This window comes from Hypanus sabinus, chromosome 15, assembly GCF_030144855.1.
Source record: "Hypanus sabinus isolate sHypSab1 chromosome 15, sHypSab1.hap1, whole genome shotgun sequence".
NCBI classification, from domain to species: Eukaryota; Metazoa; Chordata; class Chondrichthyes; order Myliobatiformes; family Dasyatidae; genus Hypanus; species Hypanus sabinus.
In genome coordinates, this window is record NC_082720.1 from 17,538,599 (window position 1) to 17,566,038 (window position 27,440).

Below are 27,440 nucleotides of genomic sequence, written 5' to 3' on the forward strand. Positions count from 1 at the left end.
CACTATTCTTTTGCACTTCTGGTTAGATGCTAATTGCATTTCATTGGTTTTGTATCTGTACTCGACACAATGACAATAAAGTTGAATTTAATCTAATCTAATAAGACATGCTCCCCAATCCAGGCAACATTCTTGTAAATCTCTTCTGCACCCTATCTATGGTTTCCACATTCTTCCTGTAGTGAGGTGACCAGAACTGAGCACAGTACTCCAAGTGGGGTCTGACCAGGGTCCTATATAGCCACAAAATTACCTCTCAGCTCCTAAACTCAATCCCACGATTGATGAAGGCCAATACACTATATGCTTTCTTAACCACAGAGTCAACCTGCACAGCAGCCTTGAATGTCCTATAGACTCGGACCCCAGGATCCCTCTGATCCTCCACACTGCCAAGAGTGTATTATATTCTGTAATCATGTTTGACCTACCAAAATCAACCACCTCACACTTATCTGGGTTGAACTCCACCTGCCACTTCTAAGCCCATTTTTGCATCCTATCATTGTCCCGCTGTAACCTCTGACAGCGCTCCACACTATCCATAACATCCCCAACCTTTGTGTCATCAGCAAACTTACTAACCCATCCCTCCACTTCCTCATCCAGGTCATTTATAAAAATCACGAAGAGTAGGGGTCCCAGAACTGATCCCCAAGGCACACCACTGGTGACTGACCTCCATGCAGAATATGACCCGTCTACAACCACTCTTTGCCTTCTGTGAGCAAGCCAGTTCTGGATCCATAAAGCAATTTCCCCTTGGATCCCATCCCTCCTCACTTTCTCAATAAGCCTTGCATGGGGTACCTTATCAAATGCCTTGCTGAAATCCATATACACTACATCTGCTGCTCTTTCTTCATCAATGTGTTTAGTCACATCCTAAAAAAATTCTATCAGGCTCGTAAGGCACGACCTGCCCTTGACAAAGCCATGCTGACTATTCCTAATCATTTTATGCGTCTCCAGATGTTCATAAATCCTGCCTTTCAGGATCTTTTCCATCAACTTACCAACCATTGAAGTAGGACTAACTAGTCTATAATTTCCTGGGCTATCTCTACTCCCTTTCTTGAATAATGGAACAACATCCGCAACCCTCCAATCCTCCGGAACCTCTCTTGTCCCCATTGATGATGCAAAGATCATCATCAGAGGCTCAGCAATCTCCTCCTTCACCTCTCACATTAGCCTGGGGTACATCTCGTCCAGTCCGGGTGACTTATCCAAAGTGATGCTTTCCAAAATCTCCCGCACATCCTCTTCCTTAATATCTACATGCTCAAGCTTTTCAATCTGCTGTAAGTCATCACTACAATCACTGAGATCCTTTTCCATTGTGAATACTGAAGCAATGTATTCATTAAGTACCTCTGCTATCTCCTCCAGTTCCATACACACTTTTTCACTGTCACACTTGATTGGTCCTATTCTCTCATGTCTTATCCTCTTGCTCTTCACAAGCTTGTAGAATGCCTTGGGGTTTTCCTTAATCCTGTCTGCTAACGCCTTCCCATGGCCCCTTCTGGCTCTCCTAATTTCATTCTTAAACTCCTTCCTGTTAGCCTTATAATCTAGCTCTCTATCATTACCTAGCTTTTTGAACCTTTTGTAAGCTCTTCTTCCTGACTAGATTTACACCAGCCTTTGTACACCAGGGTTCCTGTACCCTATCATCCTTTCCCTGTCTAATAGGAATGTACCTATGCAGAACTCCACGCAAATATCCCCTGAATATTTGTCACATTTCTTCCATACGTTTCCTTGAAAACATCTGTTCCAATTTATGCTTCCAAGTTCCTGCCTGATAGCCTCATATTTCCCCTTATTCCAGTTAAACACTTTCCTAACTCATCTGTTCCTCTCCCTCTCAGACGAAGGTCATCGAGCTGCATCTCCGGTTCCCTAATGCAGACCCTAAGGAGCTGCAGCTGGATGCACCTGATGCAGATGTGGCCGTCCAGGAGGCTGGGGAGTCTCCCGAACTTCCCACATCTGACACCGAGCACAGAAAACTGGCCTCACACACATTCTTTCTGTCTGTATTCTACACAGGCGTCCTACATCACCTCAACCCTTTTATCGCCGAAGTCCCATTGAGCCAAAGCCTTCCTACTCTGTCACCCTCTACACCATCGCCCGCTCCTCCAGTGCCCGCTCTTTAAGTGTCTGCTTTTAAACTCTTCTCGCTGTTCTCACTGGCTAACGTCCACACGCTTGCCTGCCCTGATCAAACCACTGAAGAAATAACCAGATGGTGTATAGCATTAGGGAAGGTGATACATATTGGAAAGGGGCAAAGAAAAGCAGGAATTTTTTAACTGATTGGAAACGTTTTAGTTTTTTTGTATTCAGAGGAATTGGGTGCCCTTGAACAAGAAAGTGACCGTGCAGATGCAACATGAAGCTAGGAAAGCAGAGGTTAGGTAAGCTTTAGTAGGAGTGGTCGATATTTTTCAGTTCTCCATGAACCTTTATTATCAGAGGAAGTCGTTTCACAGCAGGGGCAGGTCAGCAGGAGATTTCTGTCTCGTGGGTGTTGAGCTTAAGACCTGTACCCTCATATGCTCCAGCAAATAATTCAACAAAGGCTCAGACTCAGCCCCCAAGTGTGTGGACAGGCAAGCCTTGTCTGAATACTGGCACTCAATGTGCCCGCTAGTTTTTTATTCCAGCTGTACGAACTAATCATCGCTCTGAGCGGGGGATCTTCATGTGACCTGAAAATGGTGCAGCCCCTTAGGTTTTTTTTGTAGTATACACGGCAGACAAACACAAACCACAGCTCTCAACGCAAGTAAATGATGGGCAACCGACGGGCGCAATGGTAAAAGTAAAACGTTCTGACTAGATGTCATCGGCATTTGGTAGGGCCAGCAGTCTACCAACTTCCATTCTGCGTCTATTGCCACAGTTTGCAGCCGCATTGAAACTCGAAACACTAACAATGCAATTACATTAAAGGTCAAAAATGTTTCAAAGTAAAGGTTGAGGTACATTTATTGCTTAGAAAATCTATGGATTATATTCCTTAATGTAATCAATTACAGGGTACTTCATAATTATATTCACATTATATAAAAGAAGGTTCCAGCCACATGGCAACAAACTCTATGTGTGTGGTAGCATTTGAGTTGCCGTACAGCCACACACCTTCAAAACTTATAGGGAACAGTATTGGCACTGGACTCTTCAGGGTTAGTCAGCACAGTTTCTCATTAGCTCTGAAGATTAGCTCCACTCCCACTCAAAGGTCTGAATGGTCTATTTCTGCTCCTAGGTTTTATGGTCCCATGGACTTATTTGGAGTTAGCTGGAGTTGAGGTGCAGCACAATTTTGTGATAAAGACTGATTAAAAAGGTTTGGTTATTGCCACAACATTGTTTGGTGTCGATCTTCACAGACATTGGCTCTGCTGTTTGACCCATTGGTTACAGACGCGAACTCCATACCTTCATGGAGCAATTGGAGGGTGAAGGTAAATATCCAGGAGACTGCAGATTAGGAGGGTGCCCAAGAGTCTCTCCCAGTTGATGAAGTCAGGAAAAGGGTGCCTGCTGCTGGTCCCTGCATTTCTCGTGGAGCTGTCACAATTTGTTGAATTGGCTGGAATCCTCCCTGTAGTCTGGGGAGCAGCTATGAGGCCATTGTTGCTGGGCAGATAAGGAAGACTCTGACTATGACATTCCCAGTGGCCATTTCTGATTACATAGAACAGCACATCACAGGTCCTTCGGCCCACAATGTTGTGCCGACCCTCAAACCCTGCCTCCCATATAACCCCCCACCTTAAATTCCTCCATATCCCTGTTCAGTAGTCTCTTAAACTTCACTAGTGTGTCTGCCTCCACCACTGACTCAGGCAGTGCATTCCACGCACCAACCACTCTCTGAGTGAAAAACCTTCCTCTAATATCCCCCTTGAACTTCCCTCCCCTTACCTTAAAGCCATGTCCTCTTGTACTGAGCAGTGGTGCCCTGGGGAAGAGGTGCTGGCTGTCCACTCTGTCTATTCCTCTTAATATCTTGTACACCTCTATCATGTCTCCTCTCATCCTCCTCTCCAAAGAGTAAAGCCCTAGCTCCCTTAATCTCTGATCATAATCCATACTCTCTAAACCAGGCAGCATCCTGGTAAATCTCCTCTGTACCCTTTCCAGTGCTTCCACATCCTTCCTATAGTGAGGCGACCAGAACTGGACACAGTACTCCAAGTGTGGCCGAACTAGAGTTTTATAGAGCTGCATCATTACATCGCGTCTCTTAAACTCTATCTCTCGACTTATGAAAGCTAACACCCCATAAGCTTTCTTAACTACCCTATCTACCTGTGAGGCAACTTTCAGGGATCTGTGGACATGTACCCCCAGATCCCGCTGCTCCTCCACACTCCCAAGTATCCTGCCATTTACTTTGTACTCTGCCTTGGAGTTTGTCCTTCCAAAGTGTACCACCACACACTTCTTACACAGCCATACTTGTTACTTAAAGATTGGCATGATCGCAGTACTTTTGAGGAGCCCTGGAATATTTACTCTATCAGGTTGTGTTTCATGAGACTGTGAGTTTATGAGCTTCAGTCACTACTCACTGTATTGTGGGCCTGTACGTGCTGGAGCTTAGGAGAGTGAGAGGGGATCTCATTGAAACCTATGGAATATTGAAAACCCCAGACAGCATGGACCAGAGGATATTTCCTATAGCGGACCAGAGGGCACAGCCTCAGAATCCCTTTAGGATAGAGATGAAGAGGAAATTCTTCAGCCAGAAGGTGACAAATCTGTGGAATTTATTGCTGGCCAAGGCACTGGGTGTATTTAAATCGGAACTCATTTGGTTCTTAATTAGTAAGGGTATCAAAGATTGCAGGGAGAAGGAGGGAGAATGGGGTTAAGAGGGGTAATAAATCAGCCATGCAGGAATGGCAGAGCAGATTCAAAGGGATGAGTGGCTTAATTCTGCTCCGATGTCTGATTATGCAATATCACTGTTAGTATAAACAATGATGGTATTTCTATTATACATCATGATGCTGTTCTGTAATTTAGTGTTTAGTAACATTATTTTAATATATAGTATGCAGCTCTGTAATCAGCATTGGTTGGTCTGTGTTGGCATCATGGTTAGTACAAATACTGTGGGCTGAAGGGTAGCTCTGTAATGTTACTGTGTGAAGTATGGGGGAAATGTGTAGAAATGGCGCTTCATTAGGATTCTCCAAGTTCATCTCTGATTGTTCCGTTCAGCAACTGAATGGAACCATCCTGTCAGAGTATTAGCGACCTGGCCCCGTACCTTATCCTGACTGCAAACTCCATGATTCACTATGTTGACATCACGTTGTCAATGATGTTTGGCTGTAAAATGGAAACTTAAGTGCCCACACGAGGAAATCTGCAGATGCTGGAAATTCAAGCAATACACACAAAATACTGGTGGAACACAGCAGGCCAGGCAACATCTTTAGGGAGAAGTGCTGTCGACATTTCGGGCCGAGACTCTTCGTCAGGACTAACTGAAAGGAAGATACTAAGAGATTTGAAAGTAGTGGGGGGAGGGGGAAATGCGAAATGTTAGGAGAAGACCGGAGGGGGTGGGATGAAGCTAAGAGCTGGAAAAGTGATTGGTGAAAGGGATACTGAGCTGGAGAAGGGAAAGGATTATGGGACAGGAGGCCAGGAGAAAGAAAGGGGGAGGGGGGAGCACCAGAGGGAGATGGAGAACAGGCAGGGTGATGGGCAGAGAGAGAGAGAAAAAACAGCAAGCAACTAAATATGTCAGGGATGGGGTAAGAAGGGGAGGAGGGGCATCAACGGAAGTTAGAGAAGTCAATGTTCATGCCATCAGGTTGGAGGCTACCCAGCTGGTATATAAGGTGTTGTTCCTCCAACCTGAGTGTGGATTCATCTTGACAGTAGAGGAAGCCATGGATAGACATATCAGAATGGGAATGGGACGTGGAATTAAAATGTGTGGCCACTGGGAGATCCTGCTTTTTCTGGCGGACCGAGTGTAGGTGTTCAGCGAAACGGTCTCCCAGTCTGCGTCGGGTCTCACCAATATATAAAAGGCCACACCGGGAGCACCGGACACAGTATACCACACCAGCCGACTCACAAGTGAAGTGTCGCCTCACCTGGAAGGACTGTCTGGGGCCCTGAATGGTGATGAGGGAGGAAGTGTAAGGGCAGGTGTAGCACTTGTTCCGCTTACAAGGATAAGTGCCAGGAGGGAGATCGGTGGGAAAGGATGGGGGGACGAGTGAACAAGGGAGTCGCGTAGGGAGTGATCCCTGTGGAAAGCAGAAAGTGGGGGGAGGGAAAGATGTGCTTGGTAGTGGGATCCCGTTGGAGGTGGCGGAAGTTATGGAGAATTTTACATTGGACCTGGAGGCTGGTGGGGTGGTAGGTGAGGACAAGGGGAACCCTATCCCGAGTGGGGTGGCAAGCGGATGGGGTGAGGGCAGATGTACGGGAAATGGGAGAGATGCGTTTGAGAGCAGAGTTGATGGTGGAAGAAGGGAAGCCCCTTTGTTTAAAAAAGGAAGACATCTCCTTTGTCCTGGAATGAAAAGCCTCATCCTGAGAGCAGATGCGGCGGAGACGGAGGAATTGTGAGAAGGGGATAGCATTTTTGCAAGAGACAGGGTGGGAAGAGGAATAGTCCAGGTAGCTGTGAGAGTCTGTAGGCTTATAGTAGATATCAGTAGATAAGCTGTCTCCAGAGATGGAGACAGAAAGATCTAGAAAGGGGAGGGAGGTGTCGGAAATGGACCAGGTACATTTGAGGGCAGGGTGAAAGTTGGAGGCAAAGTTAATGAAGTCAACGAGCTCAGCATGCATGCAGGAGGCAGTGTCAATGCAGTCGTCGATGTAGCGAAGGAAAAGAGGGGGACGGATACCCGTATAGACTTGGAACATGGACTGTTCCACAAAGCCAACAAAAAGGCAGGCATAACCGGGACCCATGCGGGTGCCCACGGCTACACCCTTGTTTTGGAGAAAGTGGGAGGAGCCAAAGGAGAAATTATTGAGAGTAAGAACTAATTCTGCTAGACGGAGGAGAGTGGTGGTAGAGGGGAATTGGTTAGGTCTGGAATCCAAAAAGAAGCGAAGAACTTTGAGACCATCCGGGTGAGGGATGGAGGTATATAGGGACTGGATGTCCATGGTGAAAATAAGATGGTGGGGGCCGGGGAACTTAAAATCATTGAAAAAATTCAAAACGTGAGAAATGTCACGAACATAGGTGGGAAGGGATTGAACAAGGGGGGATAAAACAGTGTCAAGGTATGCAGAAATGAGTTCGGTGGGGCAGGAGCAAGCTGAGACAATAGGTCTACCTGGACAGGCAGGTTTGTGGATCTTGGGTAGGAGGTAGAAACGGGAAGTGCGGGGTGTGGGAACTGTGAGGTTGGTGGCAGTGGATGGGAGATCCCCAGAGCTGATAAGGTTGGTGATGGTATAGGAGACAGTGGCCAGGTGCTCCTTAGTGGGGTCATGATCAAGGGGTAAGTGCCCAACCTGTTACAGTTAAAACCCACGGAGCGTCTGCTGGAACTGATCAGGGAAACGGCATGGGCATTTAACTAATTCATCTTTTCTCGTTGGTTTTGTTCCTCTAGCCTTGAGTGACTGGGTTGATGCAAAGTGGCAGCAAACTGAGAATGAATCTCTTGTGTGTTCTCACCTTCACGATCCTGTTTGGTGTGTGCAGCAGTGTGAGAGGTAAGTTGCAATAGCCTGGTGCTGCTCTATATGTCAATGGTGTGACTTGTAACAAAGCCTCAGCTTCATTTGTTATTGTTAGAGCTTTGTCTGTCTCTGGTCTTAATGCTCACCTTGACACTTATAATAAACCTTACACGTTGACTTCTCTTGAACAATTGTTGGACTCACTGTTTCTAAGTAATTCCTAGGTTTGTACCATCTCTCCAACATCCACCCTGGCTGCCAGGAAGTTGCTATAAATAAACTCTTTCGTGCGGAGCGAATCTCTTCTGGCAGCCTGGGTTCGGTTTTAATTGCCTCGGCTGAACTTTTACTTTCTAATTGTGTGCTAGGTGTGATTCAAATGTTTTCCAAATCTTCTGCTTATTACCACTTGAACAGAAATAGACTGATATGGAGTGTAGTTCTGTAGCTCGAAAAAGTCTGTGTCAGTTTTGTGGTGAAATTTAATTGATCTTCAGAACTGTTTTTATAAGGTGAATAAATCCTTGGATGTTAACTAATTGCCCTTTCACCAATTTTCCATACAGTGTCGTTGAATCGTAGAAGAGTACAGCACGGAAACCGGCCTTTTGGCCTGTCTAGTCCATGCCAAGCTATTTAAACTGCCTCTCCTTTCCAGCTAAAGCTTGACTAGTTGTGCTTCGATCCAAGTTTTCAGCACATGCAGTACTTATTCAAGAGACAAGATTTGAGATTCTTTATTCTCATTTCCAGTGCACAAACGTAAAGGAGAATTAAGTAATTGTTAGTCTCGATCTGCCAAAAGAACCCAATAAAATAAATAACACTGTAATAAAAAATATGATGGATTATATACATGGATTAATTGCATGTCCATAAAGTGATGCTAAGTATAGGAAGGTCTATACATAGGCTGACTGACAGGAAATGATAAAGCAGCGATGGTGAGATGCGTTAGAGGGAGGAGGCATTGATCAGCCTTACTGCTTGGGGAAAATAACTGTTTTTGAGTCTGGTGGTCCTGGCATGGATGTTATGCAGCCTCGTCCCTGAAGGGAATGGGACAAACAGTCCATGAGCAGGGTGGGTGGGATCCTTCATGATATTGCTGCCCTTTTCCTGGCACCTTTCTGTATATATGCATGTCCTTGACGGCAGATAGGCTGATGCCAGTGGTGTGTTAGGCAACATTGACTACCTGTTTTAAAGGCTTCCTGTCCACCACAGGGCAGTTTCCGTACCATGCAGTGACTCAGTAGGTTAGGATACTCTCTACTGTGCATCTGTAGATGGTCGTTCATTCATTTTTGGCATGTGAATTTCTGGAAATTCTGGGGAGCATAATTCCCTTGATGTCCAAGAATGAATCTTTCAATGTCTCTTTATGTTGTTCTGGAACCTTTCTTCAACATCGTCATGAAATATTGGCACCAAATATATTTTCCCAATCCATTGTTGGAGTAGCGACTGGGAATCCATCTGCGTACCCTCCAACCTGATGGCATGAATATCAATTACTCCTTCCGGTGAACAAATTCCCACCATTCCTCACACTGACCTTCTCACCTGCCTATTGCTACCCCCTACGCCCCCTCCTCCTTTCCTTTCTCCACTCTCCACTCTCCTCTCCTATCAGATTTCTTCTTCTCCAGCCCTTGACCTTTCCCACCCACCTGGCTTCACTTTATCACCTTTCAGCTATCCTCTTTCCCCTCTCCCCACCTTTTTATTCAGGTACCTCCCCCTTTCTTTTCAGCCCCGAAGAAGGGTCTCAGCCCAAAACTCTGACTGTTTAATCTTTTCTGCAGATGCTGTCTGACCTGCTAAGTTTCTCCAGCATTTTGTGTTTGTTGCTCAACTTTTTCCACCTCTTTTTGTGAGTGGAGTTGATCTGTTGATGACGCTTTGCACAAATTAAACAGTAGCTTTGCTGTTTTCCTATTTGTATAGGACAACTCAAACTATTTTCAGGTTCTCAAACAGAAGTTTTAATGTGCTCCTAATTAATGACATTTTTTTTTTGGTCACACATACTCACACCCAGGAATTAGTATCTTGTAGTTCTGCCACTATTCAAATTGAAGTCTTCAATATTCATACTAAACTCTAATAATTTAAGATATAGGAGCAGAATTGGGCCATTTGGCCTATCAAATCTGCTCTGCCATTTCATCATGGCAGATCCAGTTTTCCTCTCAACCCCAGTCTTCATCCTTTTCCCCATATCCCTTCATGTCCTGACCAATCAAAAATTTAGCAATCTCTGCCTTACGTATACATAAAGACTTGGCCTCCACAGCTGCCTGTGACAAAGAATTTCACAGATTCACCACTTTCTGGCTGAAGAAACACCTCCTCATCTCCATTCTAAAAGGACACCCCTCTATTCTGAGGCTGTGTCTTCTGGTCTTAGACTCTCCCACCATAGGAAACATCCTCTCCACATCCACTCTATCAAGGCCTTTCACCATTTGATAGCTTTCAATTAGGTTACCCCTCATTCTTCTGAATTCTAGTGAATATAGGCTCAGACCATCAGATGCTCTTCAAATGACAAGCCAATGTGTAGTCCTCCTTGTTATAAATCTGCTGTGGTTTTGTATTGTAATCATTCCACTTTCATTGAGGCACTGTTTGGTTACTACTCCTTGTTACATTCTGCACACAGAGGCTATGTTCCTTGCAGCTGAAACACCTTGCCTCTGTAAACTGACATGCAGTAATTGAGCTGAATGACCCTCATCTCAGCAGTGGTGGAGCTTTGCCCTGGTATACCTTTGTTACTCACAGTTGTGCCTCGGGCCTCACACAGTGCTCCCAAACTTGCGCATGTCGTTGATTGTAAACTGCATTTACACAACTTTCTTTGTGTGTTTAATTGCCATATCCATAAATGCAGGTCTCCTACACATCATTCACATGTTAAAACTTGAAAGTTAAGTGACTTATACCGATTATGTTCATAATTTGGTATACGTACAAGTGATCCAGAAACATACCCAAGATTGCATTGATATGATTACTCTTTCAGAGCAAATGTATTGTTGCTAATAATAACAATTTGTTATTTATGGATCATTTTTCATACAAATGATGAAGTTCAAAGTGCTTTACAATGGGATAAAGTGCAAACATGAAAATAAAAGACAAAAAGATGTTAGTTAAAAGTAAGGTTCAATAAATTGGTTTTGAGCTGGTTTTTAAACGTCTCAACTGAGTCTGCACCCTTTATAATTTTCAGTATTGAGGTTCGAGTTTATGAGCATAGTTCAAAAAAGCTGTTTTGTCAATTATCTTTTGAGGGAGATTGTTTAAATTTAGTGGAAACAGAAAATTCTGTAAACTTAGAGCAAGTGAAACAACCTTTGTGGAAAGAAAAAAATGTTCTGAATTAATTCATGTCTTGATAGAAGGTCCTAGATAGGAAACATTAACTGTCTCATTAACCTCTCAGATGCTGCCTGTTCACAGCATTTCTGCTTTTCTTACAGATTTTCAGCCCCTGTCAATTTTTAATTCCATTATTTAGATGTTAGCCATCTTTCCCGTTCTCTGGTTATGGGTTACAGAGTTATAACCACAATGTCTGGGGCAGTGGGTTGAAATTAGTTTGTAATTTTTTTACTGCTTTGTTTGGTAGGACGTCAAATTTCCCCAATATTACATGAAAACCCAGCCCTGTTTCTGCTCACTAGGTTTTATTTTCATTGTGCTCTCATCTCCATTCCAAGCATCTTTGCTTTCGCACTCTGTTTAAATAAAATTCTTCAACCAAAAGTGCATCTGCTTTTGCTGATGTGCAAAACAAAGGAACCCCACACCCCATTGCCGCAAATTTCTGATGTTTGAGACCAGCTTGCCATTTTGCAGTGTAAATTACTCAAGAATTACTAGGCTCCTCTTTTAAGTCCACACTCATTCTGGCAACTGCTACCCTGCTTTCTCCTCATGTTTTTGTCTGCACCTCGGGCTTGCAGTGATAACCATGAACTTGGATTTGCCCTGCTAATACAGTCATTAGTCACTCATTATCTTCAATTATTTGGTTGGTTTTAATTGTTATGCTATCCTCCTTGCCTGTGTAAAGTACATCTGCTTAATGGATCCATTACTAAGTACACATGAAGCAGGAGGAGCTCAGACGTTGTATGTAATCTGCTCAAGGCTCTTCATAGACTATGCCAGATGCATTTTTCAGCAAAAACTGCTGCCACCCAGAGAACAGTTAGCACATGACACAGTCCTTCAAGCCTTAAATTAACAGTCAATCTTCACAATCAATAATGCACATAGGACAACTTTAATCAAGGAAAAGATGATATTTCTGAAGTTCCTTTCTCAGCATCTCATTATTCCATTGCATTTTTCATTCAATGATGCACATTTTCAAGTGAATTTGCAACACGTTGAGCACCTAACAGTCTTTCCAGGTGAAGTGACACTTCCTCCGTGAGTCAGTTGGGATCATGTACTGTGTCCAGTGCTCCCGGGGTGGCCTCCTGCGTATCGGTGAGACCTGACGTAGATTGGGAGACCGCTTAGCCCAATCCACCAGAAAAAGTGGGATCTCCCAGTGGCCACATCATTTTAATTCCACTTCCCATTCCCATTCTGATATGTCCATCCATGGCCTCCTCCACAGTCATGATGAGGCCACACTTAGGTTGGAGGAACAACACCTTTTATTCTGTTTGGGTAGCCTCCAACCCAATGGCACAAACATTGATTCAAGCTTCTGGTAATGTCTCTTCCCACCCCCACCTTCACCATTCCCCATCCCCTTTTCCCTCTCTCATATTATCTCCTTACCTGCTCAACACCTCCCTCATTTTCTTTCTTCCATGGCCTCTGTCCTCTTCAATCAGACTCCCCCTTTCTCCAGCCCTGTACCCCCTTCATCAATCAACTTCCCAGCTCTTTACTTCATCCATCCCTCCCCTTCAGGTTTCGCCTATCACTTCGTGTTTCTCTCTCCCCTCCCCTGCCTTTTAAATCTACTCCCCAGCTTTTTGTTTCTCCAGTCCTGCCAAAGGGACTCAGCCCAATACGTCAACTGTACTCTTTTCCATAGATCCTGCTGAGATCCCCCTGCATTTTGTGCGTGTTGCTTGGATTTCCAGCACCTGCAGGTTTTCTCTTGGTTGTAACTGAGCACCCTCCCAGACACGGTTCTGAGATAATGAGCAACTAATATGTTTTTGGTGTTGTTTGAGGAAGAAGTGTCAATCAGAAAATCAGGGCAAACACCTCTGCTGTTCATCAAATTAGTGCTAAGGGATCTCCCACAAAACTGGGAGGATGTATAAAGCCTGAGGGACAGCGCCCACTATAGTGTCACTTTACCTTGATTCAGTGCTGGAGTCCCATGCAGATATACATGCCAATATATTGATTCTTCTTGGTGTGTAAAAGAAGGAACTGAGTTATCGTCAAAGACCTTCAGTGGTAATCCTAGACCTACACGAGATGAAGAGAATTTGCTTTGCCTTCTAAAGATGAGAAAATTAACTGCTGCAGTGGCAAGGTCAAGTCCTAGTGACATTTACTATCAGAAGTACAAATCCTTCAGTTGAGAAGAAGAAATAACTTCTTAAGTCAGGCAGCTGACTGATACACCCTCTGATCTGCCCTTCTCTTGTTTGTCTCATGTTGTTTTTTAAAATAGCCAAGACTCCTTATGCAATAATTTGGAAGTAATTTCTGTAAAACACTGTTGACACATGATGAAATGATCTACAAGACTCTAACATTTTTTCCCCCATGTGAATCACAGATGAATTCAGTACACGTGTTGTTAATTGTGCTGCCAACTGTTTCCAACCAATAAAGCTGATGGGCGGAGTGCCGCTAAGTTTCTGTCGATGATGCCAGTATAATCATTAGGAAACTAACATTGCCTGCTCGTCTGGTGCTGACAAGCTCTGCTTTCTTTTATAATTTTTCTTCTGATTTGGGGATCACTGTCATTTGTTGCCTTTAAATAAGAGATGGAAGGAGAGCTTCTGTTTCAAAATCACTGAGTTGAGGAAGCCACCCGCTTTGAGGTGGGGTGTTCCAGTATTCTGACCCAGCGCCAATGAGGGAACAGTAGTATATTTGGAGTGTGACCTGGTTGGGGAGTTGGAGGTGATGATAATCCCATGCATCTGCTGCCCTTGTCTTTCATGATAAAGGTCATGGGTTTGAAAAGTGCTGCTGAAGAAGCCCCAACGAGTTTCTGTAGCTAATACGCCTTGCAGTACTACCCACAGTGCGGAGACTGTACTCATTGTCGATAATGCACTTGACCATTTATGGAAGGAGTGGATACTTAAGCCAGTGATTGGGGTCAATTGGAATAGTTGACCATTGCGAATAACTTCCCTCCCACAACTGCTGCTCGACTCACTGGGTTCCTCCAGCAGGCTGTTGGCTCCTGTTTCCAGCATCAGCAGTTACTTGTGTCTCCAATGAGTCAATAAGGAGGACTGCCTTTAATTTTTGTTCCATCTTACTGTATGAATTTCACACTGAAATCAGTCATGTGAGAAAATGAGAGAATACACACATTTCTTCCTGCCTGATATGTTACTGATTATATATTAGAGTAACTTGGGGTGAGGGATACATGAAGAGAAAGTGACCTAAACTTGACTTCCCTTAAATTATACAACTTGCACTCCCCTCCCCCAAAAAAATTCTCTCTATTGCATCTCACATTTTCTGTTTCTGATTCTAAGCAGGAACGTTTCCATTAAAGAGTGCAAAGGACAGAAACATTCTGATAAAACAAAGCAGGATAAAACAGACACAGTAGTTGAACACATTTTAAGCTTTTCCATCCATTGATTGATATCTTGAACTAAATGTGTTATTTGAGAATAAATTGCCTGAGTTGAGGCCCCCCCCTTCAGCATTTTTCATCACTTGTGGAGTGAGACGTCAATAATCAAGGAGGTGAAAGGTTATCATGAATAGATCAGAATGCAGAACTGAGATTATAATCTACTCGTGCTCCTAATCCATATGTATGTTGTCAAATGCACTTTGTGAATGTATAGTGTGGCCAGATGCAAAAGGAGGGGTGTAGATCTGCCCTTGACAGGAACGCAGGAGGGTGAGGTAAAGTTCGGGGTGAGTGGAATTCCAACCTTGGGCGCAATACTCCAAGGGGGCCTCTTTTTCGTGTTCTCCTGTTCCAGATTCTGTCTGCTCCTGTAGTTTCTGGAGTGAAAATATTTCCCAAAGCAGTTTTGCAAAATGGAATTGAACACCAAGCCACGTTGGGAGAACAAGGAGGCGGGCCAGGTTATTTTTTAGCTGTAGAAGTGTGCTCCAAGAAAGTAATTAAACATGCAGAGAAGAAAGATAGATGGGAGAGATGAGGTGATAGCTGGTTACAATGGAGTGATTTTGAGAAATCATGGCCAGCTAATCAAGAGCCAACATTTAGGTAGATAAATAAATAAATATGCCGGATAAATTTCTTTACAGCAGAATAAGATAGGTACTTTGATTTCATTGTAAAGGCTATTCTTCTGCAATCCAATGCTGGACAAAGTAACCTGAGCTAATGAGTAAATTTCTCTCTCTTTCCCCAGCTCCTCAACTCCTCTCCCTGCCTGCATCCCCATGTCAAACTATCCAAAAATTTCTGTTGGCTCTCACGTGGCATGTTTAGTCTTCTGATTTTGGGAACATCCGTCAGGTTGTCACTGCTATTCACTGGTATTCCAGTTGTCAAGTGGGCAAGAGTGTGAATGGCAGGCAGAAGTACAACAGGCCCAGGCTGGATAGCCTCCCTAGTTAAATAGTCCAGTGTCATTCATCGCTTGACAACAAGTGACCATCTGGGCTAATTACTGGGGCCGCCAGTGGGAGTGCAGTCACCAGACAATCCAGCGGGAACACGGGGAAAGGACCTGAGTCAAGAATAGCAACAGCAAAAGTCAGCACAGTGTAACTTTAGGTAAGGAATATGTGAAGCAAGACTGACCTGAATTTGATCTACAGAAGTAAAATTCTCTTTATGTGGAGGTGTGAGTTTAATTTTAAATGGCTGCTGTGATGAGGAGTGAAACTCTTGTAGTGCTCATCGCTCTTCACATCAGAGAGTCTTGGAACTGCTGAGCAGCCAAGACATGCTTAGGCCATGAAGGGGAAAGCGCATCAAGCAATGACAACCGTTACCGTCTACTGAGGGCCCGTGCAGAACTTATGCTTTGTTGTTTCTGCTTGTTGGGAGACATAATTTTATATGAAGTTGTGCCCTTCCAATGTGTCCGAATCATAACCCAGGATGTGCCTCAAGTGGGCCATAGAGTCACAGAGTAATACAGCATGGATACAGGCCCTTTGGTCCAGCTAGTCTATACTGACCCTCACCCTCACAGCTAGTCCCAGTTTCCTGCATTCAGCCCATATCTCAGGCCCCTCCCTTTCATGTACCTATCCAAGTGCCTCTTAACGTATACAGTCCACTGACACACAATGCTAGCAAAGATGTTAATCGGATTAATTTAAAACAAAATTACTGAAGGAGAAATGTAACTCTGGGTGCTAAGTAATAGGAAACGGGGTTAGGGTAAAGGGTCTTCATTTGCTTGAACCAGACCTTGACCAATGGTAAAGCAGACTGTAAGGTTCAAGGGGCATGGTCTTAAAAAAGTTACTTGATTGTGCTTTGATGTTCTACGTGCCATGTATTAAAAATCGCAGCTCTCCTGGAAATGCAATGAATTAGGCAACAGCACACACAAGTTGTTGGTGGAACGCAGCAGGCCAGGTAGAATCTATAGGGAGAAGCACTGTCGATGTTTCGGGCCGAGACTCTTCCTCAGAACTCAGCGCTTCTCCCTATAGATGCTGCCTGGCCTGCTGCGTTCCACCAGCATTTTGTGTGTGTTGCTCGAATTTCCAGCATCTGCAGGTTTCCTCGAATTAGGCAACAGTGCTGATCCCAGAATTAATTGGCAGTTTTCACCTTACTGATATTAAATGAACACTACCTTGTTGCGAATCATAATGCCCTTGATTCCATATGATATTTGGGAGAAACAGGCAGTAAGAAATGTTTGAAAAGACCACAAAGCAAAGCTTTAGATCTGTGGTTCCAATATGGCACTCACGCACATTTTTGGAGTGAGTTGTGCCATTGGAACACAGCTGACTTGTCACAACCCAGTTCACATTCTGCTACAAGGCATTAGACCTGAAAAGCTACTCTGTTTCCTTTGCCCCAGGCTCTGCCCTTCCAAATTAGTCAAATTTTGTCTTCGCAGTTCACCTCAGAATTCCAGTATCTGCAGTATTTTGCTTTTGAAATTTAGTTTCCACCATTTGTGAATCGGGACTTACCCTCAAATATCTCCCCCACTAAAACCAGAGGTGGATGGCTATGTCCATGGTCTGCGAGCATTTCAAAGTCACTTAGATCGCATCTCTTCCACATTCTGATGTTTGGTCTGAACAACAAATGAATTTCTTGACCATGTCTGCATGCTTCCATACATTGAGTTGCTGCCAAGTGATTGCCTGATTAGATATTTTCATTAGCGAACAAATGCAGAGGTGTACTTAATAAAGAGGTCACTGAATGTGTAAAGATGGACTATGGGCTGTCTGGCCTGCTGTGTTCCTCCAGGATTTGATGTGTATGGCTTTGGATTTCCAGCATCTGCAGATTTTCTCGTGTTTTTGAGTTCCTAACCCCCAGGACTTCCAGGTCTCTGGCCCCAGTGTGACACCAGGACCCCTCCTGACTTTGCTCTCTGGTGACTGCCCTCATCTGCAACCTCATGCTGAATAGGTGGATGGCAAATTATCAGGATGTCACTGCGTTTTGAAAGCTGAGATAGATTTTTGGGCTATAGAGAAACAGAGTCGTGGTGAGGGGGTGGGAAAGTGGAAATCAGGCCAAGATCAGATCAGATGGGTGGCAGAGAAGACTTGAAGGACCACATGGTCTATTTCTGGACATTCATTGCGTTTTTCACAGTCAAATTGTGCAGTTTGCTCATTTTGAGAAGTTTTTATGCTGAAATTAAGGCAATTTTTTATTTCATTTTTTGGGGGGCATGGACAACCATTTCAAGATCAACATCTATTGTCCGGCCCTGCTTGCCTTTGCAAACACGATGGAGTGTTCTCTTTTATATCATTGGACAGTACTTTACACTGGTTTCCTTCAGTTCTTTGGTGTTTTCTTTTTTGTGGTCGATTGGCGGGTGGGTGATCTGTTAATTTTTTGTGTGTGGGGGGGGATGGGGGTGTTCTTTTCTGAGCGTGGGGGGGGGGTGTCGGGGATTGTTATTGTTGCAGTTCTTTCCTATGAGTGAGGGGGTCAGGGGCTGTCATTTCTGCTGCGGGGAGGAGGGGGATATTGAGATCTGCAGGTTTTGTTACTTCGTGCTGCGGGGGAAGATGACACCTCTTCTTTCATCAGCACTTACATCCACTGTGATGAAATGCTTTGAGAGGTTGGTGATGAAACACACCAACTCCAGTCTGAGGACTGACTCAGATCCACTCCAATTTGCCTTCGATCACAACAGATGCCATTTTATTGGCTCTTCATTCAACCCTGGAACATCAGGTCAGCAAAGATGCACACATCAGGAAGCTGGTCTCTGACTACAGCACAGCATTCCACATTATCATCCCCTCAAAACTGACTAATAAGCTCCAAGACCTGGGCCTCCTCCTTGTACAACTGGATCCTCGATTTCCTCACTTACCTACCTCAGTCAGTTCAGATTGGCAATAACATCTCCTCCACAATCTCCAAGCCGCAACACAAGGCTGTGTGCTTAGCCTCCCGCTCTACTCGCTTTACGCTGATGACGGTGTGGCAGAGTACAGCTCCAATGCCGTGTTTTAGTTTGCTGACGATTCCACTGTTGTGGGCTGAGTCACCAAATAGGAGAGAGACTTGAGCATCTGGCTGACTGGTGCAACAACGAGAAGCTCTCACAATGTCAGCAATACCAAGGAGCTGATTATTGATGGAGGGGAAAACCAGAGGTCTGAGGGCCAGTCCTCATCAGGGGATCAGAGGTGGAGAAGGTCAGCAAATTTAAATTCCTCAGTGTTTTCATTTCAGGGGATCTGTCCTGGGTCCAGCACATAAGTGCCATTACAAAGAGGGCACTGCAATCTAAAACTTTGACAAACTTTCACAGATGTGTGGTGGAGAATATCCAGACTGGTTGCATCACAGCCTCGTGTGGAAACACAAAAGACCTCGAATGGAAAATCTTACAAAAAGTAGTGGACAACAGCCCAGTCCATCACAGGTGAAGCCCTCCCCACCACTGAGCACATCTACAAGGAAAGCAGCATCCATTATTAAGGACCCCCAACTATCCAGGCCATTTTCTCTTCCCACTTCTGTCTTCATGGAGGAGGTATAAAAGGTTCCACACCACCAGGTACAGGGACAGTTATTATCCCTCAACCATCAGGCTCTTCAACTAGATGTGTTCATTAGTCGAGAGGGTTTTACTCATGATGGACTGGTCTCTATCCAGTACTTTTTGTAGGCTTTTCCATTCAAGGGCATTTGTGTTTCCATACCAGGCCATGATGCAACCAGAGGGGATAACTTCACTCAGCCCAACATTGAACTGATTCCACAAGCTATGGACTCACTTTCAAAGACCCAACAATCCAGGTTTTCAATATTTATTGCTTTTTTAAATGTGCAGTTTATTGTTTTGTTGCTCATTGTTTGTCCATTTCGGTTGTGTGAGTATTTTCATTGATTCTATTGTGTTTCTTTGCCCATATTTACCGTGAATGCCCACCAGAAAATGAATCTCAGGGTTGTACATGTTGACATAAATGTACTTTTATAATAAATATACTTTGAACTTTGAACTTAAGCTTTGTCGTTCCCCCGCCCCCCCCCCCCCCCACCCCGTCTCCACCACTGTACTTAGGGTGACTGAAGAGTCTGGTCCAGGAGCAATCAGAATGGTACAGACATCTCCTGCCCATTCCTTCTAAGTTTTGCAGCTTAAAACCAACTTTATTCTTTTTTCTAGCTTTATCAAAGGGTTTTCAAACCAAAACATGAATTCTTTTTCTCTTTCCATAAATGCTGGCAGACCTGCTGTGTGTTTCCAGTATTTTTTTTTCATTTCCAGTAAAATGCTGTTTATTTATGGGCAAGATTACTAGGTGGGTGAACAGATTTGGGCTGGAGGCCACAGGTTAAAAGTTTAAAAAGTTTAGACTTACCTTAATGGCCAAGATTTGATTCTGTTGGCCCAGGAATGTCCACTCATAAGCAGTGACAAGTTGGATTGACAGAATATAATAAAGTGACCCAGAATTAGTTGATATTGCACTTGGAGCCATAGAGTACTGGATCACACAGCACAGACATGAGCCCTATATTTTGTTCCAGTCAATGTCTATTTCTATTACACGTGCTGAATATATTCAAAAACAGCAGTATTCGGTTGAATTTCAAAGCTGATAACAGTTATGCTGTCCCACTATGAACTTCTTGGCTGCTGAGCCCCTCTTTCACCATGGAAACTGTTCAACCCTGACATGATGTACTTGACTCCAAGGTGGGCTTCAGACCACAAAGCCTCTTGTTGCTAAGATCACCTCTTTTCTCTATGTAATCGTAGTGAACCTACCTCGGTTCATCACCTTCTTTGTTGCTTCTGGACAAACATTTTAAACCGAGTTGAACTTAAAACATAGAAGGCTTCAGCACAGTACGGGGCCTTTCAGCCCAAGATGCTGTGCCAACCGAAATCAATCTAAACCTCCCCTCCTACATAGGACTCCATTTTTATACCGTCCATGTGCCTTTCTATGAACTTCTTAGAAGTTCCTAATGTATCTGCCTTTTTCCCGGAGGGACATTCCACGTGTTTGCCACTCACTGTGTTTATAAAAAAACCTGTCCCTGACTTCCCCCTATACTTTACTCCAATCACCTTAAAATTATGCCCCCATTTCCATCCAGGGAAAAAGTCTCCGGCAGTCCACTTGATCTACAGCTCTTGTCATCTTGTTCCCCTCTCACCACCCTTCACTCTAAAAACAGAAACCCCAGAGAGCCCAACTGTCCTCATAAGGCACCCTCTCTAATTCAGACAGCACCCTGATAAATCTCCTCCGCACCCTCTCTAATCCAGACAGCACCTTGGTAAATCTCCTCTGCACCCTCTCTAATCCACACAGCACCCTGATAAATCTCCTCTGCACCCTCTCTAATCCAGACAGCACCCTGATAAATCTCCTCTGCACCCTCTCTAATTCAGACAGCACCCTGATAAATCTCCTCTGCACCCTCTCTAATTCAGACAGCACCCTGATAAATCTCCTCTGCACCCTCTCTAATCCACACAGCACCCTGATAAATCTCCTCTGCACCCTCTCTAATCCAGGCAGCACCCTGATAAATCTCCTCTGCACCCTCTCTAATCCAGGCAGCACCCTGATAAATCTCCTCTGCACCCTCTCTAATCCAGGCAGCACCCTGATAAATCTCCTCTGCACCCTCTCTAATCCACACAGCACCCTGATAAATCTCCTCTGCACCCTCTCTAATCCAGGCAGCACCCTGGTAAATCTCCTCTGCACCCTCTCTAATCCAGGCAGCACCCTGATAAATCTCCTCTGCACCCTCTCTAATCCAGACAGCACCCTGATAAATCTCCTCTGCACCCTCTCTAATCCAGACAGCACCCTGATAAATCTCCTCCGCACCCTCTCTAATCCAGGCAGCACCCTGATAAATCTCCTCTGCACCCTCTCTAATCCAGACAGCACCCTGATAAATCTCCTCTGCACCCTCTCTAATCCAGACAGCACCCTGATAAATCTCCTCTGCACCCTCTCTAATCCAGGCAGCACCCTGATAAATCTCCTCTGCACCCTCTCTAATCCAGGCAGCACCCTGATAAATCTCCTCTGCACCCTCTCTAATCCAGGCAGCACCCTGATAAATCTCCTCTGCACCCTCTCTAATCCAGGCAGCACCCTGATAAATCTCCTCCGCACCCTCTCTAATCCACACAGCACCCTGATAAATCTCCTCTGCACCCTCTCTAATCCAGACAGCACCCTGATAAATCTCCTCCGCACCCTCTCTAATCCAGGCAGCACCCTGATAAATTTCCTCTGCACCCTCTCTAATCCAGGCAGCACCCTGATAAATCTCCTCTGCACCCTCTCTAATCCAGGCAGCACCCTGATAAATCTCCTCTGCACCCTCTCTAATCCAGGCAGCACCCTGATAAATCTCCTCCGCACCCTCTCTAATCCACACAGCACCCTGATAAATCTCCTCTGCACCCTCTCTAATCCAGGCAGCACCCTGGTAAATCTCCTCCGCACCCTCTCTAATCCAGGCAGCACCCTGATAAATCTCCTCCGCACCCTCTCTAATCCACACAGCACCCTGATAAATCTCCTCCACACCCTCTCTAATCCACACAGCACCCTGATAAATCTCCTCTGCACCCTCTCTAATCCACACAGCACCTTGATAAATCTCCTCTGCACCCTCTCTAATCCACACAGCACCCTGATAAATCTCCTCTGCACCCTCTCTAATCCACACAGCACCCTGATAAATCTCCTCTGCCCCCTCACTAATCCAGGCAGCACCCTGGTAAATCTCCTCTGCACCCTCTCTAATCCAGGCAGCACCCTGATAAATCTCCTCCGCACCCTCTCTAATCCACACAGCACCCTGATAAATCTCCTCTGCACCCTCTCTAAAGATTCCACCTCCGTCCTATAAAGAGGTGACCGGAATTGTACACAATACTTCAGGTTTGATCTATCCAGTTTATAGAGCTGCAACATCGTCTGGTGGCTCTTGAACTCAACTAATGAAGGCCAACACACCGTCCGTGTTTTTAGCCCTATCAACTTGTGGGACAACTTTGAGGGATCTCTGGGCATGGGCATGCTGCTGCTCTACACTGCTAGGACTTCTGACATTAATGCTGTACTCAACCTGCTAGGGTGAATCACTTCACACATTTCCAGGTTGAACTCCATCAGCCACTTCTCAGCCCAGCTCTGCTTCTTGTCAATGTCCTGCTGTAACCTGCAGTAATCTAACACACTCTCCACAACTCCACCAACTCCGTCATCTGCAAACTTACTATCCCACCCTTCCACATCCACATCCAGGCCATTTATAAAACCACAATGAACAGGGATCACCAACCTCCAGGCAGAAAATGCTCTGTCTAAAACCACCCAGTTCTTTCTATGGGTAAGCCAGTCTGACTCTGTACAACCAAGTCTCCCGGGCTTTCTGAATGAGCTTACCATGGGGTACCATATCAAACACCTTACTAAAATTCACTCTCTACCTTCATCAATGTGCTTTGTCACATCTTCAAAGAATTTTATCAGGCTCCTGAGTCCTAATCAGGCTATTCTTCTGCAAATACTAATTCTGTTCTTAAGAACCACCTTCAATAAGTTATCCACACTGGGGTAAGATTCACTGATCTATTAATTCCAGGTATCCAAGATGATCATAACTTTGCCGTTGGGTTTGGAGGCTTGCGTGACCCGGAGAGCAGTACTGGCTGGAATCAGGGCTTTATGCTTTGGCTCTTGGTAGGGTCACCTGTTTCAAACAGGTCAAAGGGTAGAGGCCAGACTAAGAGTGATCCATTGGTCCTCCAGGTTCAGAGGTTCAGTTCAGAGCTAACAACCCTGACTGGTAAAACAAAATTGTTACAGAAACAACAATGAAGAATCCTTCTACATCTGAGTGTGACGGTATTCCTGAGTCTCCGCCTGGGACTTGCATGACTGACAGCAGTGAAAAGCGAGAGGAAGCTACTGACATGATGAAGGAAGCCCTGAACACCGCCACAGAGGGAAGACCCTCATTGCTGCCCCAAACGCCAGTGGTGTAATGGGCAGTTAGCAATAATTCCCAGAGGTATTCTCTACTCCCTTTCTTGAATAAAGGAATAACTTTTGGTGCCCTCTAAACATCTGGTAGTTGTCATGTGGCTAGTAATGGATCGACGATGATTGCCAGAAACACATCAAAATCTTTCCTTGCTTCCCATAGTAACCTGGGGTGTATCCCATCCAGCCCCAGGGACTCAGCCATTCTAATGTGTTCCGAAAGTTCCAGCATGTTATCTTTCATAACGTTGATACATTCTAAAATATCAACCTGTTTTCACAAATGTAAAAGTTCCTCTCACTGGTGAATACTGAAGCAAAGTACTCATTAAGAACCTCCCCTACTTCCTTCGACTCTAGGCACATCGCCTCTTCTATCACTGATTGGCCCTACCCTCACTCTAGTCATTCTGTTCTTCATATATATGTGGGACATCTTAGGGTTTTCCTTAATCTGACTCGCAAAAGCCTATGCATGCTCCCTTCTAGCTCTCCCAGCTCCATGCTTAAGATTCTTCCCAGCTCTTTGTAACTCTCTATAGCCCAGTCTGATCCTTGTTTATGAAGCCTTAGGTAATCTTCTTTCTTCATCTTGACTAAATGCTCCACATCTCTTGTCAGCAATGGTTCCTTCACCCTACCATCCTTCCCCTGCCTCAGTGGAACAAACCCATCCAGAACACCATGCACCTGCTCCCTGAGCAAGCTCCACGTTTTCATGTGCATTTCCCTGAGTACACCTGTTTCCAAATTATGCTCCTCATTTCCTGCCTAGCAGCATCATAATTCCCCCTCCCCCAATCAACTGCTTTCCCAGACTAAGGAAATCTATACAGTAGGAAGTGGTAACTTGGTGCACGAGATACCAACAGCAACATTTCTGTACACTGGAAATCCTCTGCAGCTCTGTTGGCTGTATCCTAACCTGGACCACACCCCTTCACTCATCAACCCTGTCTTTGCTGATCTCCGTTAAGTAACACCTCAGTTTTACACCCTCATCCTTGTTTGTATGCCTATGCACATTATGTCTGGTTTATTGCGGGCCAACCGGTATGTGGAGGATTTTTCATTTCTTAAGCATCCCTTTGTAAATCTGTCCACAACTGACTGACTTGGCTTCAGCGGCCACGAGAGCTAAAACTCATTAGATTTTTCCCATTAAAGTGCTCCTTAAAATCTGCCTCCTTGACCAAACTTGGAGTCTAAATGTCTCATTGGCTCAGGGTCCGTTTGTGTTTGACAGCACTCCACTGAAGAACTTTATTTTATGTTGCTAATATCAGCCAGTGCTGCCCTACCCACTGACTACTGACTCCTCAGCGGCTCACCAAAAACAAAGTCAAACCTGGGTCAGTCCTCCACTGCTCATTATACGGGCTGAGGATCACATTAAACCCAGTGTGGCATGGGGGTGGGATTCCCATGGGTTACTGGTGAAATGGACTGAGAGGATGAGGCCTTAACGTTAAGTGGCCCTATTGCTGAATCTGCCGAGACGCGCTCTGCAGTTGAGCCACGATGGAACAAGACACAGTTCAAAGATTACACCTGTGGAAATGTAAAACACCACAAGTGAATGCAGCTAAAGAGGAAGATATTAGAAGAATGGTATGGAATAGTACTTGGGATCCAGCAGGAATTCTGTTGTAGTTTTATAAAACTCTAGTTAGGCTGAGTATTGGATTCAGTTCTGGTCATCCCATTACAGGAAGGATGTCAAGGCTTTGGAGAGGGTGTAGAACAGGTTTAGTGGGATGCCACCTGGATTCGAGGACAGGCTGGACAGACTTGGGTTATTTTCTCTGGAGCAGCAGAAGCTGAGTAGAGATATGATAGATGTTTATAGGTTTATGAGAGGCACGGAAAGGACAGGCAGCCAGTATCTTTTACCCAAAGTTGAAATGTCTAGTACCAGAGGGCATGCATTTAAGGTGTGAGGGGTAAGTTTTTAAACACAGAGAGTGGTGAGTGCCTGGGATGGTATTGGAGGCAAATACAATACAGATATTCAAGAGTTTGCAGGAATGTGTAGGAAATGGAATGATATGATCTTTGTGTCTGCAGAAGGGATTAGTTTGGTTAGGCATTTGATTACGAATTTAATTAGTTTGAGGGCCTGTTCCTGTGCTATACTATTCCATCTTCTACAGTCAGTGAACATTGCTACATGGTCATGCAGCAGCAGTTCTACAAATGTTTTATCAAGTCAAGTCTAATTGTCATTCAAACCATACATGGATACTGCTGAACGAGACAGTCTTTCTCTGGGCCAGGGTGCAAAGACATGCATGCAAATTCAAAATAATGAGAAAGGGGAAGATTTTGAACATTTTTAGTCCAAGACCCTGAGCAACAAGTCCCACAAATTGATCCTGTAATTCCACCGATCCAACACCGGAGGGCAGCACCGAAGGGAGAGGTCACCCCCAACCGAGCCTGGATGCCACGCTTGCCCACGGATTGAGGCCCAGTTCTCGCTACAACCGAGGCGACACTGCTGCCTCACCGCCTGTCTCGCTATCAAACAAGGGAACAGGCCTAAGGCGATCAATGTCCAACAGAGTTTTACGATCGCAAAAGAAATCATCCAAGACAGTCACTCATAGTTTCATTACACACCACCTTTGTGCCACCTCAAAGGCACCAACTCTGGAGCCACTGAGTAACAGAGTATGATCTTCACCAAGATTCTTCCAAACCAGTACAGCTTCTTCTGCAGCTTGATGGCCCAGCATGAACCCCCAGGCCCGACAGCCCGGCTCGAGCACCCAGGCCCAATGGCCCAGCTCGAACCCCAAGGTCTGACAGCCTGGCCCAAAACCCTCAGCAGGATGGCCCATCTCAACCTCCCTGGCCTGACGGCCCGACATGACTCTCTGAACCAACCCACCGACTCTGAACCGCAGGCTATCTCTTGTGACGTCCTGGCCAGCTACTCCAAACAACGAGCAGCTCACCGATGTGGTGGATCTGCGTTACACGCAGTTATTGGAATCAACGATAGTCTTGCCATGTACAGAAACAAATAATAAAGAAAAAAACACCTTTGGTTGGCCCCTGAGAGGCCGCTGTGTGTAAATGCACTGCCATCTTACCGGTACATGGTCAATCATTTCTACATGGTCATACAGAAGCTGGTCCCTTGGCCTAACAAGGATACATTTATACTAATCCCAGTTCGTTCTCCCCACACTTTCATCAACTGCCCCCAGTTTCTCCAGCTCAGCCTCACTCTACAGGCAATTTACAGTGCCCAGTTCACCTACTGAATGGGACACCTTTTGGAGTCAGGTGTCCAGTTGCTGAACCTGCCAGGATAAGTGTGGAAGGAGATAAGTCAAAGCTGAGTGATGAATTTAGGTGAGGGACCAGCCTCCTTGGAGCGAGTTATTCATCAATGTCCATGTCTGTCTCCGCTAAAACCAGAGCTAATTAGTTAATGTTTTAGTTAAGTTTTCTAATTTAACACCTCAGTTACTCATTACAGCACTGAGACCATTCAGCCCACTGGGGCTGTGCTAGCTTCCCACAGAAATGTCAAAACAGTCCCATTCCCTTTCCTTTTGCTTTGTTCACATGCTCAACCACCTTTTCCTCTGCCATTTACCTACAATTACCAAGTTATTGGATATATTTAAAGTGGAGGTTGATTAGTCAGGGCATCAATGGTTACGGAGAGAAGGCAGGAGAATGGGTTCGGGAGGGTTAATAAATTAGCCACGATGGAATGATGGAGCAGACTTGATGGGCTGAATTGTCCTAAATTTGGACCTATGTCTTATGGTCTTATGCTATGAGATAATGTTTGGGATCCAGGATGAAACCAGAGCATCAGTGTAAATGCACCTGGT

At 45.0% G+C, this 27,440-nt stretch overlaps 1 protein-coding gene across 1 annotated transcript in view; it reads left to right on the forward strand.

Moving 5' to 3' along the window:
* The window catches only part of LOC132405325 (fibroblast growth factor receptor-like 1), a 147,706-nt gene that overhangs the window by 9,529 nt on the left and 110,737 nt on the right, over window positions 1-27,440 (forward strand). The window contains exon 2 of the mRNA XM_059990037.1: window positions 7,629-7,731. Coding sequence (XP_059846020.1) covers window positions 7,647-7,731 — 85 coding nt within the window. The 5' untranslated portion in view covers window positions 7,629-7,646. The remainder of the gene's footprint in view (window positions 1-7,628; window positions 7,732-27,440) is intronic.